At 46.6% G+C, this 15,377-nt stretch overlaps 1 protein-coding gene and 1 non-coding gene across 2 annotated transcripts in view; one reads left to right on the forward strand and one right to left on the reverse strand.

Moving 5' to 3' along the window:
* LRP6 (LDL receptor related protein 6) overlaps positions 1–15,377 on the reverse strand; it is a 143,132-nt gene that overhangs the window by 90,305 nt on the left and 37,450 nt on the right. Inside the window, exon 3 of the mRNA XM_038753603.1 lies at positions 1,805–2,002. Coding sequence (XP_038609531.1) covers positions 1,805–2,002 — 198 coding nt within the window. The remainder of the gene's footprint in view (positions 1–1,804; positions 2,003–15,377) is intronic.
* LOC119935414 lies at positions 10,209–10,346 on the forward strand. Its single transcript, XR_005453298.1, has one exon. It is a non-coding gene; the product is annotated as a small nucleolar RNA SNORA7 (small nucleolar RNA).

A 15,377-nucleotide genomic window follows, 5' to 3' on the forward strand; every position in this document is an offset into this window, starting at 1 on the left:
TAAATACCATTATTATTATTATTATATGGACTGTGTCCAACCTGATTATCTTACCTCTACCCTGAGCTTAATGCAGTGCCTGGCACATAGTAAGAACTTAACAAATACCAATTTACAGAAAAATCTGAGCCATCCCCTTGGACTGGACTGAAAGCTGTAAGTTCCTTGGAGTCAGGGATTGTGTCTGCCAACTGCAGTACACTCTCCCAAGTGCTTAATAAGTGCTCTGCACAAAAGATGCTCTCGATAAGTACCACAGATTGACTGTTTATTTATCTCTACCCCAGCACTCCACACAAGTCTAATCACTTTATACTCATCCTGAGCACTTCTGAAGGGCTGCTGGAAACTACTTTTTAACCCACTGCGTGACTGAGAAGAGCGGTCATCCAACCCCAACCCCAAGGGCAACATCAAGAAGAGTGGATTCCCCCGCAGAGGACCACTTAGTCCAGCACCGAACCTCCACCTCCCAGCCTCTCTAACTGGCACAGTGCAAGCACTGCCTAACGCCAGACTGAATCGCCGCCCACGGAGAACCAACCGGTCTGAATAACTGAACTCTCCCGGGGGGCACGCTAAAAAACTCTTAGACTGAGAGTCCCACGTGGAACGGGGACTGTGTCCGATCTCCCCACAGCGTATATACTTCCACGCTTAGCACAGGCTTAAACCACAAGAGAAAGCCTGGTCCCAATCTCCTACGGTTGACTTTTGTATCGGTCAAGGCCACCACCGAGAGCGAATCCCTCGTGGGTAGCTCCTGTGGCCCAAAGAACCCCACTGGTGGCCCCCTGGTCCTTTTCGCGTTGGGCACCTGTGACTTCTGCCTTGCAGCATGTGGTTATGGCTTGTGCTCGCAACCTGGAGTTTTTTTCGACTCTGCCTCCTTGCCACGCTGTCCTGCCTTCGAGACATCTCTACTTGGATACCCTGTCACCACCCCACCCAAACCCTGGCCTTCCCCTGACTTTCCCATCACTGTAGACAGCACGTCCACCCTTCCTGTCTCACAACCCCATTACCTTGGCATTATCTGTGACTCCTCTCTCTCATTCAACCCACGTATTAAACCTATCACTAAATCCTCCCGGTTCAACCTTCACAACCAAAATCCCTCATTCATTCATATTTATTGAGCCCTTACTGTGTGCAGAGCACTGTACTAAGCTCTTGCAAAGTACAATTCAGCAATAGAAAGAGATAAACGCTGCCCACACCGGACTTAAAGTATAGAAGCGGGGAGACAGACAGACATCAAATATACGTTTGACACGTATTTGACATCAAATACACGTTCCCTGCCCACAACCAGCTTACAGCCCAGAGCGGCTGATGTGAATAAAGAAATTACGGGTCTGTATGTAAGTGCTGTGGGGACCTGTGGGCTGGAACTTATCAGCATCGATAGTTCTAAAAGGTTTCCATTCCTGCATTTCCTTTTCCAAAAAAGATGAGGGCCAAGGATCTCTGGGCCCCCCAGGTTTGCCGGCGCCGATCAAAACGCGGAGGCGGGAGCCTGAAATGGGCCAACCTTGGGTGGGAAATTCGGTCAAAAGGTGAAAATTGGGCCTGTCGCATTCTGCATGCAGTTAAGCGCCCAACAAATCTCACTGACTGACCGCTCGGTTGATCGATTCCACGGTCCCAGGGGCGGGAACCTATCTGACCCCGAGGATTTCCCAGCACGGTGGGACCCGGAATTTGGTTTCCAAAGAGGACAGATGAAAATCCCTCTGGGTTTCAGAAAATGACACCGATTTCTTCTCCGGAGGATTTAGCTGTTCATGGCAAATTTTCTTACCGGTCAGTTCCATCCAGGTTCGACTTATGGATGAAGTTAAGTTTAGCATCTGCCCAGTAGAGTTTCCGCTCCTTGTAATCTAAGGTGAGGCCATTTGGCCAGTAAATGTCCGTGTTGATTATGACGTGGCGGCTGGAACCATCCATGCCGGCCCGTTCTATCTTGGGCACTTCTCCCCAGTCAGTCCAGTACATGTACCTAAAATCACAAAGAGAACAAAACACTAAGATAACAAGCAACTCTCTGGTACATTGCAATCACAACGACTTAGCCGGGCTTTTTTTAGACTGGAGGGGCAGTCGCCGGCGCTATATTTTCTCCCGTAATTACATATTCCAGCGAGAAATAAAATAAAAGCATCCAGCTTTTTGGGTCAGGCCCTTCGCTTGTGCCTGACTTTTGGTCAAGGCGCTTGAGAGGGGATTTGGAAAAAATCTGAGCAGGCCTCGAAGAAGCAGCGTGGTTCAGTGGGACGGGCACGGGCTTTGGAGTCAGAGGTCATGGGTTCAAATCCCGGCTCCGCCGACTGTCAGCTGGGTGACTTTGGGCAAGTCGCTTCACTTCTCTGGGCCTCAGTTACCTCATCTGTAAAATGGGGATTAAAACTGTGAGCCCCCTGTGGGACAACCTGATCACCTTGCAATCTACCCAGCGCTTAGAACAGTGCTTTGCACATAGTAAGCGCTTAATAAATGCCATTATTATTATTAGAACAGTGCTTTGCACATAGTAAGCACATAACAAATACCATCATTATTATCATTAAGAGCAGCAGACGGACGATACATCCTAGAGAAAAACGTCCAGCAATCAACTGATCGGTGGTATTTATTCATTCATTCATTCGAAAGTATTTATTGAGCGCTTACTGTGGGCAGAGCACTGGACTAAGCGCTTGGGAAGTCCAATTTGGCAACAGATAGAGATAATCCCTACCCAACAACAGGCTCACTGTCTAGAAGGGGGAGACAGACAACAAAACAAGTAGACAGGTGTCTACGTTTAGAATTATATTTAGTATTGTATAGTATATATATACTGTATGTTTATATTATATGGTATTATATTTAGTGAGCGCTTATTGCGTGCAGAGCACTGTACTAAGCGCTTGAGAGTACGATATGACGGAGTTGGGAGACACTTTCCCTTGCCCATGACGAGCTTACAGTCTAGAGGGTTAAAGGTCGGTATGAGTGTCCTGGCTTGGAGAGTGATTCATCAGCAATTCGCCCTCTTGGTACAACTTCAATCCATTTGTGATCTGTGCCCATCATGGGCCAACTTTCCTTTCATCCTTGATAATAATAATAATAATAATGGCATTTGTTAAGTGCTTATTATGTGCCAAGCACTGTTCTAAGCGCTGGGGGGGATACAAAGTGATCAGGTTGTCCCGCGTGGGGCTCCCAGTCTTCATCCCCATTGTACAGACGAGGTAACTGAGTCTCAGAGGAGTTATGTGACTTGCCCAAGGTCACACAGCAGACATGTGGTGGAGCCGAGATTCAAACCCATGACCTCTGGCTCCAAAGCCCGGGCTCTTTCCACTGAGCCACGCTGCTTCTCTTGATCTGGCTCCTGCCCCACTCCCTCCTCCTCACCCTCACCACGACTTGGCTCTGGCCCGATGAATGTTATCTTCCAACTCCGCTGTAATAATAATAACAATGATGGTATTTGTTAAGTGTTTACTATGTTTCAAGCACTGAGAAGTGAAATGACTTGCCCAGGGTCACCCAGCAGACAAGTTGGAGAAGCAGCATGGCTCAGTGAAAAGGGCATGGGCTTTGGAGTCAGAGGTCATGGGTTCAAATCCCGGCTCCGCCACTTGTCAGCTGTGTGACTTTGGGCAAGTCACTTAGCTTCTCTGTGCCTCAGTTTCCTCATCTGTAAAATGGGGATTAAGACTGTGAGCCCCATGTGGGACAACCTGATCACCTTGTAACCTCCCCAGTGCTTAGAATAGTGCTTTGCACATAGTAAGCGCTTAATAAATGCCATTATTATTATTATTATTATTATTATTGTTATTATTATGCGGCAGAGCGGCATTAGAACCCAGGTCCTTCTGACCCCCGGGCCCAGCTCTATCCACTAAGCCACCCTGCTCCCAAGCTTCTTCCCTGCATCTGTATATATGTATATATGTTTGTACATATTTATTACTCTATTTATTTATTTTACTTGTACATACCTATTCTATTTATTCTATTTATTTTATTTTGTTAGTATGTTTGGTTTTGTTCTCTGTCTCCCCCTTTTAGACTGTGAGCCCACTGTTGGGTAGGGAATGTCTCTATATATTGCCAACTTGTACTTCCCAAGCGCTTAGTACAGTGCTCTGCACACAGTAAGCGCTCAATAAATACAATTGATTGATTGATTGATCTGTCAGATATCTGTATCTGTAGTTGAGGGATTTGTATTTTGTTTCGTAAACAAGGTCTCTTAACAAGAGAGGTTCAGGAAAGAAAAGAAAAGAAGCCCCATCAGCCAAAAAACAAAAACCAAACAAACAAACAAAAAAACCTCAAAAGTTTCTCTCAGGGCGCTGGCCAAAGAGTATGAGATAGAAGATGAGGGGAGAAGGCAGAGGAAAATTAGAAAGGGTAAGGAAGAGGCCCAGTAAGGGGAGGAATGGTGAAAAAAGAGGAAAAGAAGTTGCAGAGAACGGAGAAGGGAGCGGAGCCAAAACAGGGGAGGGAAAGGGAAAAGTAGAGAAACAATGGAGAGAAGAAGAAAGCAAAGGGATAGAGTGAGGAGACGAAGGGAAGAGAAGCAAAAAAAAAAAAAGCCTAGAGTTTACAGGCAACCCACCGACAAATTGCAAATTAAGGCTCCGGATGTCGGAAAACCAAGTGGCAATCACCGATCTGGTTTGGCCACACCACATCTACGGGCAGGCGGCCTTAAACAGCCTTTGAAAAGCAGCGGGGCCTAGTGGAAAAAGCCTGGGCATCAGAGGATCTGGGTTCTAATCCCAGCTCTGCCCATTCCTTGCTGTGTGGCCTTTGGCAAGTCAGTTCACTTCAGTGAGCCTCAGTTTCCTTACCTGTAAAATGGGGATTCAATACCTGTCCTCCCTCCTACTCAGATGGAGAGCCTCATGTAGGACAGGGACGGTGTCCAACCTAATTAACATGTACCTGCCCCAATGCTTACAAAAGAGTTTAACACACGGTAAGCGCTTAATAGATACCATGAATAAAAGAAAGAAAAAAAAAATTCCAAGGAAATCACCTCTGCACCTCCCCTCCCTCCCAACCTTCTCTGCCTTCATTCATTCATTCAATTGTATTTATTGAGCGCTTACTGTGTGCAGAGCACTGGACTAAGCGCTTGGGAACTACAACTTGGCAACATATAGAGACGGTCCCTACCCAACAGCGGGCTCACAGTCTGGAAGCGGGAGACAGACAACAAAACAAAACGTATTAACAAAATAAAATAAATAAAATAAAAATAAGTGCCTTCCTCTGGGGTCCCTACCCAACAATGGGCTCACAGTCCAGAACAGGGAGACAGACAACAAAACAAAACATGTAGACGGGTGCCTACATTTAGTATTATAAGTTTCTCCACTTCCTTGAAGGCAGCGAACGTCTTATTTACTTTCATCATCATCATCATCAATCGTATTTATTGAGCGCTTACTATGTGCAGAGCACTGTACTAAGCGCTTGGGAAGTACAAATTGGCAACATATAGAGACAGTCCCTACCCAACAGTGAGCTCACAGTCTAAAAGGGGGAGACAGAGAACAAAACCAAACATACTAACAAAATAAATAGAATAGATATGTATTCACTCTACTCTCCCCCAATAACTTCAGTCCAGGTCTCGGCACCCAGTAGGTGTTCAATAAATACCGCTGTTGGACGGATTGCTAGATAAAAACGATCCCAGAGATGGGGCAGCCTTCCACACTAAGGAGAAGACTAGGATTCCTCCAACTAGAAAGCAGGCCGAGTGGGGTCACGACGGACGTTTCCCACACGCCGGAGGGTGTAGAAAGGGCCCCCACACAACTGTGGTTCACCGAATCCCACAACGGGCGAGGGGAGGCCGTGTGGAGCTTGACTGTGGTATGGACGGTGACAAACGCACGGATGCACTCTTTCACCCTGTGGCTGGCGAGCAGGTGGAAGCTGTTCGTCATCAGAAATTGTGTCGACTGAATGTGTTCGGAGATCCCGGAAGGGTTTCGACAAACTCATGAGTGATACGTCCATAACGGACCACTTACCATGATCCACTAAGATGAACATCACACATCGCCTTCAAACATCCCGTCACTACGGCCCAACGTGGAATCGTGGGCTGGATGGACTCTTGGTCTGAGTCAATACTGGCATTTCTAAATTTCCCACATTCTCAACCCCTCCTATAACTGGAAGACCCGTTTATTTCTGACTACAGATTTCTCTAGGATGCATGGGGCGGGGCCTGAAAATATATTTCCCAGCAAAAAAAGGTATAGCGTATTCCAGGATATCCGCTGCTATGTACGATCAATAGCATTCATTGTTTAAAAACAAAAGACAGGCTGAAAACTGGAAGTGTGGGAAAAGTACATAGTTTTGCATCCTTTTTTTCAGCTCAGAGTCTATCTCTCGTAACAGTCTCCCGGTGATGCAAATATCCTCTCTCGAAAGGTATGTGGGTATACACACCTACACACTTCAAGATAAGTGTTTCGGGAAGGCTAGCAGGAAACGATGAAGGACGGGGCCTCCTGATAGAATTGGAGGCTACTTCTGTATCTCCGAGATGCTTCCCCCGGGATCTCCTCAGAGACAGGTTGACAAAAGCACATCCATAATGTTTGAGGACTATTCAAATTGAGAGTGCAACCCACCAATTAATCAACTGTATTTATTGCGTGCTTACTGTGTGCAGGGCGCTGTAGTAAGCGCTGGGGAGAGTACGACACACTGAAACACGTAAGTGCCTATTAGAACCACCGCACTATACTGTTACAGATTATAACAACCACACTAGTCTTGTCCCCAAGTGAATCCCACACTGCAGATTAAGAAATCCCAAAAAACTCTATGGCTACGCTGCCAGAATGATTGCAGGTGGAGAGTGGGGCGTTCTGGGAGAGAGGTCATGGGTTCCAATCCCGGCTCCGTCAATTGTCAGCTGTGTGACTCTGGGCAAGTCACTTCACTTCTCTGTGCCTCAGTTACCTCATCTGCAAAATGGGGATTAAGACTGTGTGCCCCCCGTGGGACAACCTGATCACCTTGTAACCACCCTGGCGCTTAGGACAGTGCTTTGCACAAAGTAAGCGCTTAATAAATGCCATCATCATTATTACAATTATTATTAGATGTGTCCGAGGTGTCTCTATGAGGCAGAAATGACAACGGCATAAAACTAGATACTCTTCCAAGTGCTTAGTACACTGCTCTGCACGCAGTAAGCATGCAATAGGATGGATGGATTGATTGACTTCCCCTGGCTGTAATCTACTGTAAAGTCGATATCCCCTGAAGACTGTGAGTTCCTTGTGGGCAAAGGATCGTTTCTACCAACTCTGCTGAACTGTACTCTCCCAAGCGTTTAGTAAAGTGTTCTGCACACAGTAAGCGCTTAATAAATGCAATCAATTGATGAGGACGTGGGATCCACTGACCTTGTTCGCGTATAAGCTGAAATGACTACCTCTCTCACTAGCTCTGGTTCACTCATTCAATCGTATTTATTGAGCACTTACTGTGTGCAGAGCACTGTACTAAGCACTTGAAAGGTGTCCGTATCCTGTTTGAGGGCTGCAGAATGCAGCCTCTAGATGGTTATTTATGTTAATGTCTGCCTCCCCCTCTAGACTGTAGGTGTCTTGTGGGCAGGGAGCATTTCTACCATCTCTAATAATAATAATAATAATAATAATAATAATAATAATGGCATTTATTAAGCACTTACTATGTGCAAAGCACTGTTCTAAGCGCTGGGGAGGTTACAAGGTCATCAGGTGGTCTCACAATCTCTGTCGTGTGGTTGTTTCCCAAGCACACAGTAAGCGCTCAATAAACACCACTGATAGACTGATGCCAAGCTCTTTGTGGGTGGGGAATATGTCTATCAACTCTGTTGTGCTGCACTCTCCATAATAATAATAATAATAATAATAATGGCACTTATTAAGCACTATGTGCAAAGCACTGTTCTAAGCGCTGGGGAGGTTACACGGTGATCAGGTTGTCCCCCGGGGGGGCTCACAGTCTTAATCCCCATTTTACAAATGTGGGAACTGAGGCCCAGAGAAGTTAAGTGACTTGCCCAAAGTCACCCAGCTGACAACTGGGGGAGCCGGAATTTGAACCCATGACCTCTGACTCCAAAGCCCGGGCTCCTTCCACTGAGCCACGCTGCTTCCCGATACGCGCTCAAATACCACTGACAGACTGACTGAATGACTGAATTAGGGGGAGGTGTCTGCTGGGGCCTCAGACCGGCTGCAGGAAGAACGGCCAAGGACAAAGACGAGGAACCGACAGGAATTTTTGTGGAACAGAAAGAAAAAGGGCAGAGCGGAGCCTGTCGGGATTTGAGTCCAAAAACAAAGGAAAGGAATTTCAGCCCTGGAACGCTTCCCACGGGCCAAAGCCAGACGCGGGGAACCACTCCCTCTCCCCCACTAGCCCTTATTCTTAGATTGGGAGCCTCCTGGGGACCAGAGATCGTGTATAATTCTCACCCGTGTGTTTTTCTCCCCTAGTATAGGGTTTTGCACATGGTAGGACCCTGAATGAGTCACGGTCCCTAAGCAGCTTCCCCAGAACAGTGATTCTGCTGCCACTTATTGTTTTCAGCCCTTGCATCACTGAGGTAATAGCAATAATTAATAATTGTGATATTTATTAAGCACTTGTAACGTGCCAGGCACTGTACTAAGCACTGGGGCAGATAAAAGGTAAACGGGTTGGACACAGTCCCTGCCCACAAAGAGCTCAGAGTCTTAATCTCCATTTTACAGATGAGGGAACTGAGGCAGGGAGAAGCGAAGTGACTTGCCCAAAGTCACACAGAAGACACGTGGCAGAGCCGGAATTTGAATCCAGGCCCTTTTGACTCCAAGGCCCGTGCTCTAGCCGCTGGGTTGCACTGCTTCTCTGATATCATCATCATCATCATCATCATCAATCGTATTTATTGAGCGCTTACTGTGTGCAGAGTATGCACGTAGTAAGCGCTCAATAAATACGATTGATGATGATGATGATGCACAGCACTGTACTAAGCGCTTGGGAAGTACAAGTTGGCAACATATAGAGACAGTCCCTACCCAACAGTCTAAAAGGGGGAGACAGAGACAAAACCAAACATACTAACAAAATAAAATAAATAGAATAGATATGTACAAGTAAAATAAATAAATAAATAAACAAATAAACAAACAAACAAATAAATAAATAAATAAATAAATAAATGAATGAATAAATAAATAAAATAAATAGGTAGGTAGGTAGGGCATCCAATTGACTCGGATGGCAACAAAAATCTGCTCTGCCGACGTCGAAGGAGAGTCAGCCGGAAATCCAAACCTATGTAAATCAGATGGAGTGGTTTTCTTTCTTTTTTCTCAAGAACACGAAAACGTTTCTTTCCCCTCACAAGGGTTTAGAAGGCATTCCCTCTGATGGATTACAAAGGCTGCACTTTGGGGAGCACAAGCTAGTGATTAGTTATGTCACACCCTTCATTTAAGAACACTGAAGCTTATAGGCTGCCTAAGGTAAGACAAGTTTGGTTGGATTTTTGTTTCCTGGAACATGTTTAACAATATTGTGTGGTTTTGTACAGTTTTCCCTAGTTCCTTTTAAATCCCAGTGGGTCTATGGCTTTCGGGAGAAATCCGAGTGAAGTTCTGCAGTACCCTAACGTCCACAAAGGCAATGAAGGAAACTGTTTTGAAGTCATGTATGGGGTGCTGTAAATAGTACGTTCACTGTGGGCAGGGACCATCTACCAACTCGGCTGTCACTGTGTTCTCTCGAGCGCTTAATAAAGTGCCCTGCACATGGTAAGCGCTCAATAAATTCCACCGATTGCACCGTGCTACCACCCAGCTTGCCCATTTCGTTCCCTTAATGCCACCCTTCTCAGTGTACCTCCATCTCGTCTATCTCGCCGCCGACCTCTCGCACCCGTCCTGCCTTTGGTCCAAAATGCCTTTTTTCTTCCTCTCCGACAGACAATTACTCTCCCCACTCTTCAAAGCCTTATGGAAGGCCCATCTCCTCCAAGAGGCCTTCCCTGACTAAGCCCTCCTTTCCTCTTCTCCCACTCCCTTCTGTGTCCCCTTGACTCGCTCTCTTTATTCATCCCCCTTTTCCAGCCCCACTTCACTTATGCACATACCTGTAATCTTATTTATTTCTATTAATGCCTGTCTACCCTCTCGGGGTCGCACCTGGAGACTTTCCAGTCCCCTACCAGTCTCGGCTACGGGAGGGAGAGCCAAGCAGAGGCCTACCCATTCCATTCCTAGCTTGGGAAGTGGCTGGCGAGTGGAAGGCGATCAGCTACAAGTCAAGCAGCGCCATGGGAGAAAATCGAGGGCGGAGACTCAAATTTACCACGTGGAAGGCGGCAAGGGTAAACCACTTCTGCATTTTTACCAAGAAAACTTTACGGATATACTAGCAGAATGATTGCAGAGGGAGAGCGGGGCGTTCTGGGAGGGATGTGTCCGTGGTGTCGCTATGGGTCGGAAACGACTCGACGGCATAAGATGAGACAATGCTTGCTGTGAGCAGGGAATGTGTCTGTTATACTGTACTCTCTCAAGATCTTGGTACACTGCTCTGCAAGCAGTAAGCGTTCAATTAATACGACTGACTGACTAATGGTCCTTCAGGACGTCTGGCATCACGATCGCCACATCCTCAAATCTTCATCCGGTGTTTCACACAGGTTCCGTGACCCCTCCGGTGCTGCACGCGCCCCAACGGAACAGACGTGGTCCCTACCCTCAAGAACAGGGGTCAGCAACCTTTTTGGGCAAAAGAGCCTGACAAAATGAAACCCTTTTAGCAGCGGCTTCTCAAAGAGCCAATCACTCGACTTATACCTCAAAACAGCTCGCTCTGTACCTCAAAACAGCTTGCTTTGTGTGTGTGGGGGGGTACAATTATGAAATCACTGAAAGGTAATTTTATATGAACTTTTAAACGGAGGTTTGGAGAGGGAAAGGGGGAAAAATGAAGGGAAAAGGGAGGAGGGGAAAGAAAGAACTTCCCAAGCGCTTAGTACAGTGCTCTGCACACAGTAAGCGCTTAATAAATACGATTGAATGAATGAATGGAAGAAGGAAAGTCGGGGAATAATAATAATAATAATAATGTTGGCATTTGTTAAGCGCTTACTATGTGCAAAGCACTGTTCTAAGCGCTGGGGGGAAACAAAGTGATCAGGTTGTCCCATGTGGGGTTCACAGTCTTAATCCCCATTTTCCAGATGAGGCAACTGAGGCTCAGAGAAGTTAAGTGACTTGCCCAAGGTCACACAGCAGACGTGGCGGAGCCGGGATTCGAACCCAAAGGTAAAGGGGAAAGGGGGAACTCTTGGTTGCTTTCAAAGCACATAAATATTGTGGTTTTTCACATTCAACCAACTTGCTAAAAAACCAACAGTTATTTTAGATAGTACCACCATCCACCCTCTAGATTGTAAGCTTGTGTGGGCAGGGAATGTCCCTGTTTACTGTTGCACTGTACTTTCCCTAGAGCTTAGTACAGTGCTCTGCACATAGTAAGTGCTCAATAAACACGACTAAATGAATGAACGTATTTTAGTTGTTCTCTCTTGAGCCTGAATGGAGACTCTGCCTGTTTCAACTCTCAACTGTGGGGCTTGAGAGCAGGGCCGACGGGGAACAGGGGGGATCGGTGGGGTGAGGTGGGGAGGGGGAAACAGGGTGAAGGGAAGCTGGCTGCTCTCCATCCTCACTACCACTAACCGGTCCAGACTCGGTTTGGACCCCGGGTCCCCCCGGGGCAGCCCAGCGGGCGGTGACGATAGGGAGAGGGCAGAAAGAGTCTGAAATACTGCTGGATCAAGCGGGCGGGCATGCTGCTCTCCATCATCATCATCATCAATCGTATTTATTGAGCGCTTACTGTGTGAAAAGCACTGCACTAAGCGCTTGGGAAGTACAAATTGGCAACATATAGAGACAGTCCCTACCCAACAGTGGGCTCACAGTCTAAAAGGGGGAGACAGAGAACAAAACCAAACGTACTAACAAAATAAAATAAATAGAAACAGTCTCCCCGAGCCACCTTCTACGGAAGCTACTATTACTAGAGAAGCAGCGTGGCTCGGTGGAAAGAGCCCGGGCTTTGGAGTCAGAGGTCATGGGTTCAAATCCCAGCTCCATGTGACTTTGGCCAAGTCACTTCACTTCTCTGGGCCTCGGTTCCCTCATCTGCAAAATGGGGACTGTGAGACCCGTGTGGGACAACCTGATCACCTTGTAATCTCCCCAGTGCTTAGAACAGTCCTGTATGTATGTGTATATGTTTGTACGTATTTATTGCTCTATTTATTTATTTATTTTACTTGTACATATTTATTCTATTTATTTTATTTTGTTAATATGTTTTGTTCTGTTCTCTGTCTCCCCCTTCTAGACTGTGAGCCCACTGTTGGGTAGGGATCGTCTCTATATGTTGCCAACTTGTACTTCCCAAGCGCTTAGTACACTGCTCTGCACACAGTAAGCGCTCAATAAATACGATTGAGTGAATGAATGAATGCTTTGCACATAGTAAGCACTTAATAAATGCCATCATTATTATTATTATTATTAGAGAAGCAGGGTGACCTAGTGGATAGAGCAAAGACCTGGGAGTTAGAAGGACCTGTATTTAATCCTGCCTCCGTCACTTGTCTGCTGGGGGACCTTGGCAAAGTCACTTCACTTCTCTGGGCTTCAGTAACCTCATCTGTAAAATAGGGATTAAGACTACAAGCCCTCTGTGGGAGAGGGACTGTGTCCAACTGGATTAGCTTGTATCTCTCCCAGCGCTTAGAACAGTGGCTGGCACATAGTAAGCGCCTAACAAATACCACAATTATTATTAGTAGTAGTATTAACATTATTATTACAGTCGGGGCCATGGGACTGCAAAAAATTAGTACTCTCTGAAAGGAAGAGGACCCCACCCGGTCTTGGCTTTTCATGCTGAGGCTGTCATGCCCAAATTCAGGATATCAGCAAGTTTTTCTTCTGCACAGAGCTCTTCCCCAAAATGGGTGGCCCCAGTCTGACACCTCTAAAAAAACCAACTGATTTTCTTCCACCATGAATCACTGATTCCACCGATTTTTCAAACAAACCCATACATCGATCGGCAACCGGAAAGTGGTTTCTTAATGGGGTCTTTTCTCGCATGGAGTTAAAGAAGGCAATTCAACACAACCATCGGGAGGAATAATTCCTTAAGCCCATTTTGTTCCAATGGAAAACAGAAGATAAGTGCCCTGCCTTCAAGGAGTTCCCAATCTAAAGGGGAGGGGAGACTCTCAACACAAAGAGATAATACAACTTTGGAGTAAAGAAATAAAAAAACTTCCAAAAATAGAGCAATCACAGGTGAAAAAACTTCAAACAGCTCGAAGGTGAATCGCTCCTCCCTGGATTGAAGGTTTCTGTAGGCCCAGAGTCCTAAATTTTCCCAGCATTTTATTCCAACTTCTCCTAACTTCCAGTTCGAGGGGCAGTTCTGGTTCGTATTTATTGAGTGCCTACTGTGAGACGGCACCATACTAAGTGCTTAGGGAAGTACAATACGACAATAAAAAGTGACATTCCCTGCCCACAACGAGCTTCCAGCCTAGAGGGAGGACCGTAGTGCTGTCTAAAATAACAAAAATAGCTCTTGATTTTTTAATGAGTTGGTTTAATAAGAAAAACCATGAGGCTGGCTTGTCTCCTGTTGCTGCTGATTCTCTACTGCCCTTATCTCTGCCACGTTGTTTTAGATTTCTGCGTTCTGAAAAGTTTTCTTTTTTCCCTGTGTTATCTATGGTTTCTCTTCCTCAGGTCATAAGGAGTAGCTTTTCAGGTTTCCTCCTGATATTCAATTTCCTCCTATGCCCCATCTAGTAGAGGGGGTAGGAGCTGTAAGTAACTGCTTCCATTGTGCGTGGCGGTGGAGCAGTTTTCCGGGTTTCTTCCCTGTTATTCATTCATTCATTCAATCGTATTTATTGAGCGCTTACTGTGTGCAGAGCCCGTCATCCAACCTCCTCGTGTGCCCCATTCGACAGAAGGCGTGGGTGCTGTAAGCACTGCTTCCATCCTGGTGGCAAGACTGTTCTCCCCTTCGTAACTGTGAGCTCGTTGTGGGCAGGGAATGTGACTGTTATACTGTTAAGCTGTACTCTCCAAAGTGCTTAGTACAGTGCTCTGCACACGGTAAGTGCTCAATAAACATGAATGATTGCCGGATTGAGCTTTTCATGTATCTTCTTGTTACCCAACCTTCTCATACCCCCCATCCGAAGCAGCGTGGCTCAGTGGAAAAGAGCCCGGGCTTTGGAGTCGGAGGTCATGGGTTCAAATCTCGGCTCCACCAACTCCCAGCTGTGTGACTTTGGGCAAGCCCCTTAATTTCTCTGTGCCTCAGTTACCTCATCTGTAAAATGGGGATTAAAACTGTGAGCCCCCCGTGGGACAACCTGATCACCTTGTAACCTCCCCAGCACTTAAAACAGTGCTTTGCACACAGTAAGCACTTAACAAATACCATTATTATTATTATTATTATCCGACAAAAGGCAGTAAGCACAGTTTCCTTCCTGGTGGTCTCACTGCATTCCCGGACCTCGTTGTCTGTGACCCTTTTGTTCGGTGCTAAATATGGCACCTAGATGGCCAGCTAAGGTCTTTGGGTCTGGGCTGAACGCACAAGTGATGACCACCTAGCACATTTTTGCCAGGTCACATTTTCGTCTGTCTCCCCCCACCACTAACAAGAAGGGGGCGGGAAGTGGTGGGGGGAAGAGGCGGACAGAAGCAGCCTGGGCTACTGGAAAGAGCACAGGCCTGGGAATCAGAGGACCTGGGTTCTAATCCCGGCTCCGTCGCTTGCTTTCTGGGTGACCTTGGGCAAGTCACTTCTTTGTGCCTCAGTTCCCTCCTTCACAAAAGGGGAGAGTCAACAGCTGTTCTCCCTCCTACTTGGCCTGGGAGCCCCACTTGGGACAGGGACTGTTTCTGACCTGATTATCTTGGATCTCCCCTATAATAATAATGATGGCATTTATTAAGCGCTTAAAGCACTGTTCTAAGCACTGGGGAGGTTACAAGGTGATCTGGTTGTCCCACAGGGGGCTCACAGTCTTCATCCCCATTTTCCAGGTGAGGGAACTGAGGCCTGGAGAAGCGAAGTGACTTGCCCAAAGTCACACAGCTGACAAGTGGCGGAGCTGGGATTTGAACCCACGACCTCCGACTCCCAAGCCCGTGCTCTTTCCACTGAGCCACGCTGCTTCTCAAGTGCTTAGCACATGAAAAGCACTTAACAAATACCACAATTATTATTATTACCGATGA

Source organism: Tachyglossus aculeatus, chromosome 11 (assembly GCF_015852505.1).
Source record: "Tachyglossus aculeatus isolate mTacAcu1 chromosome 11, mTacAcu1.pri, whole genome shotgun sequence".
Classification (NCBI taxonomy): Eukaryota; Metazoa; Chordata; class Mammalia; order Monotremata; family Tachyglossidae; genus Tachyglossus; species Tachyglossus aculeatus.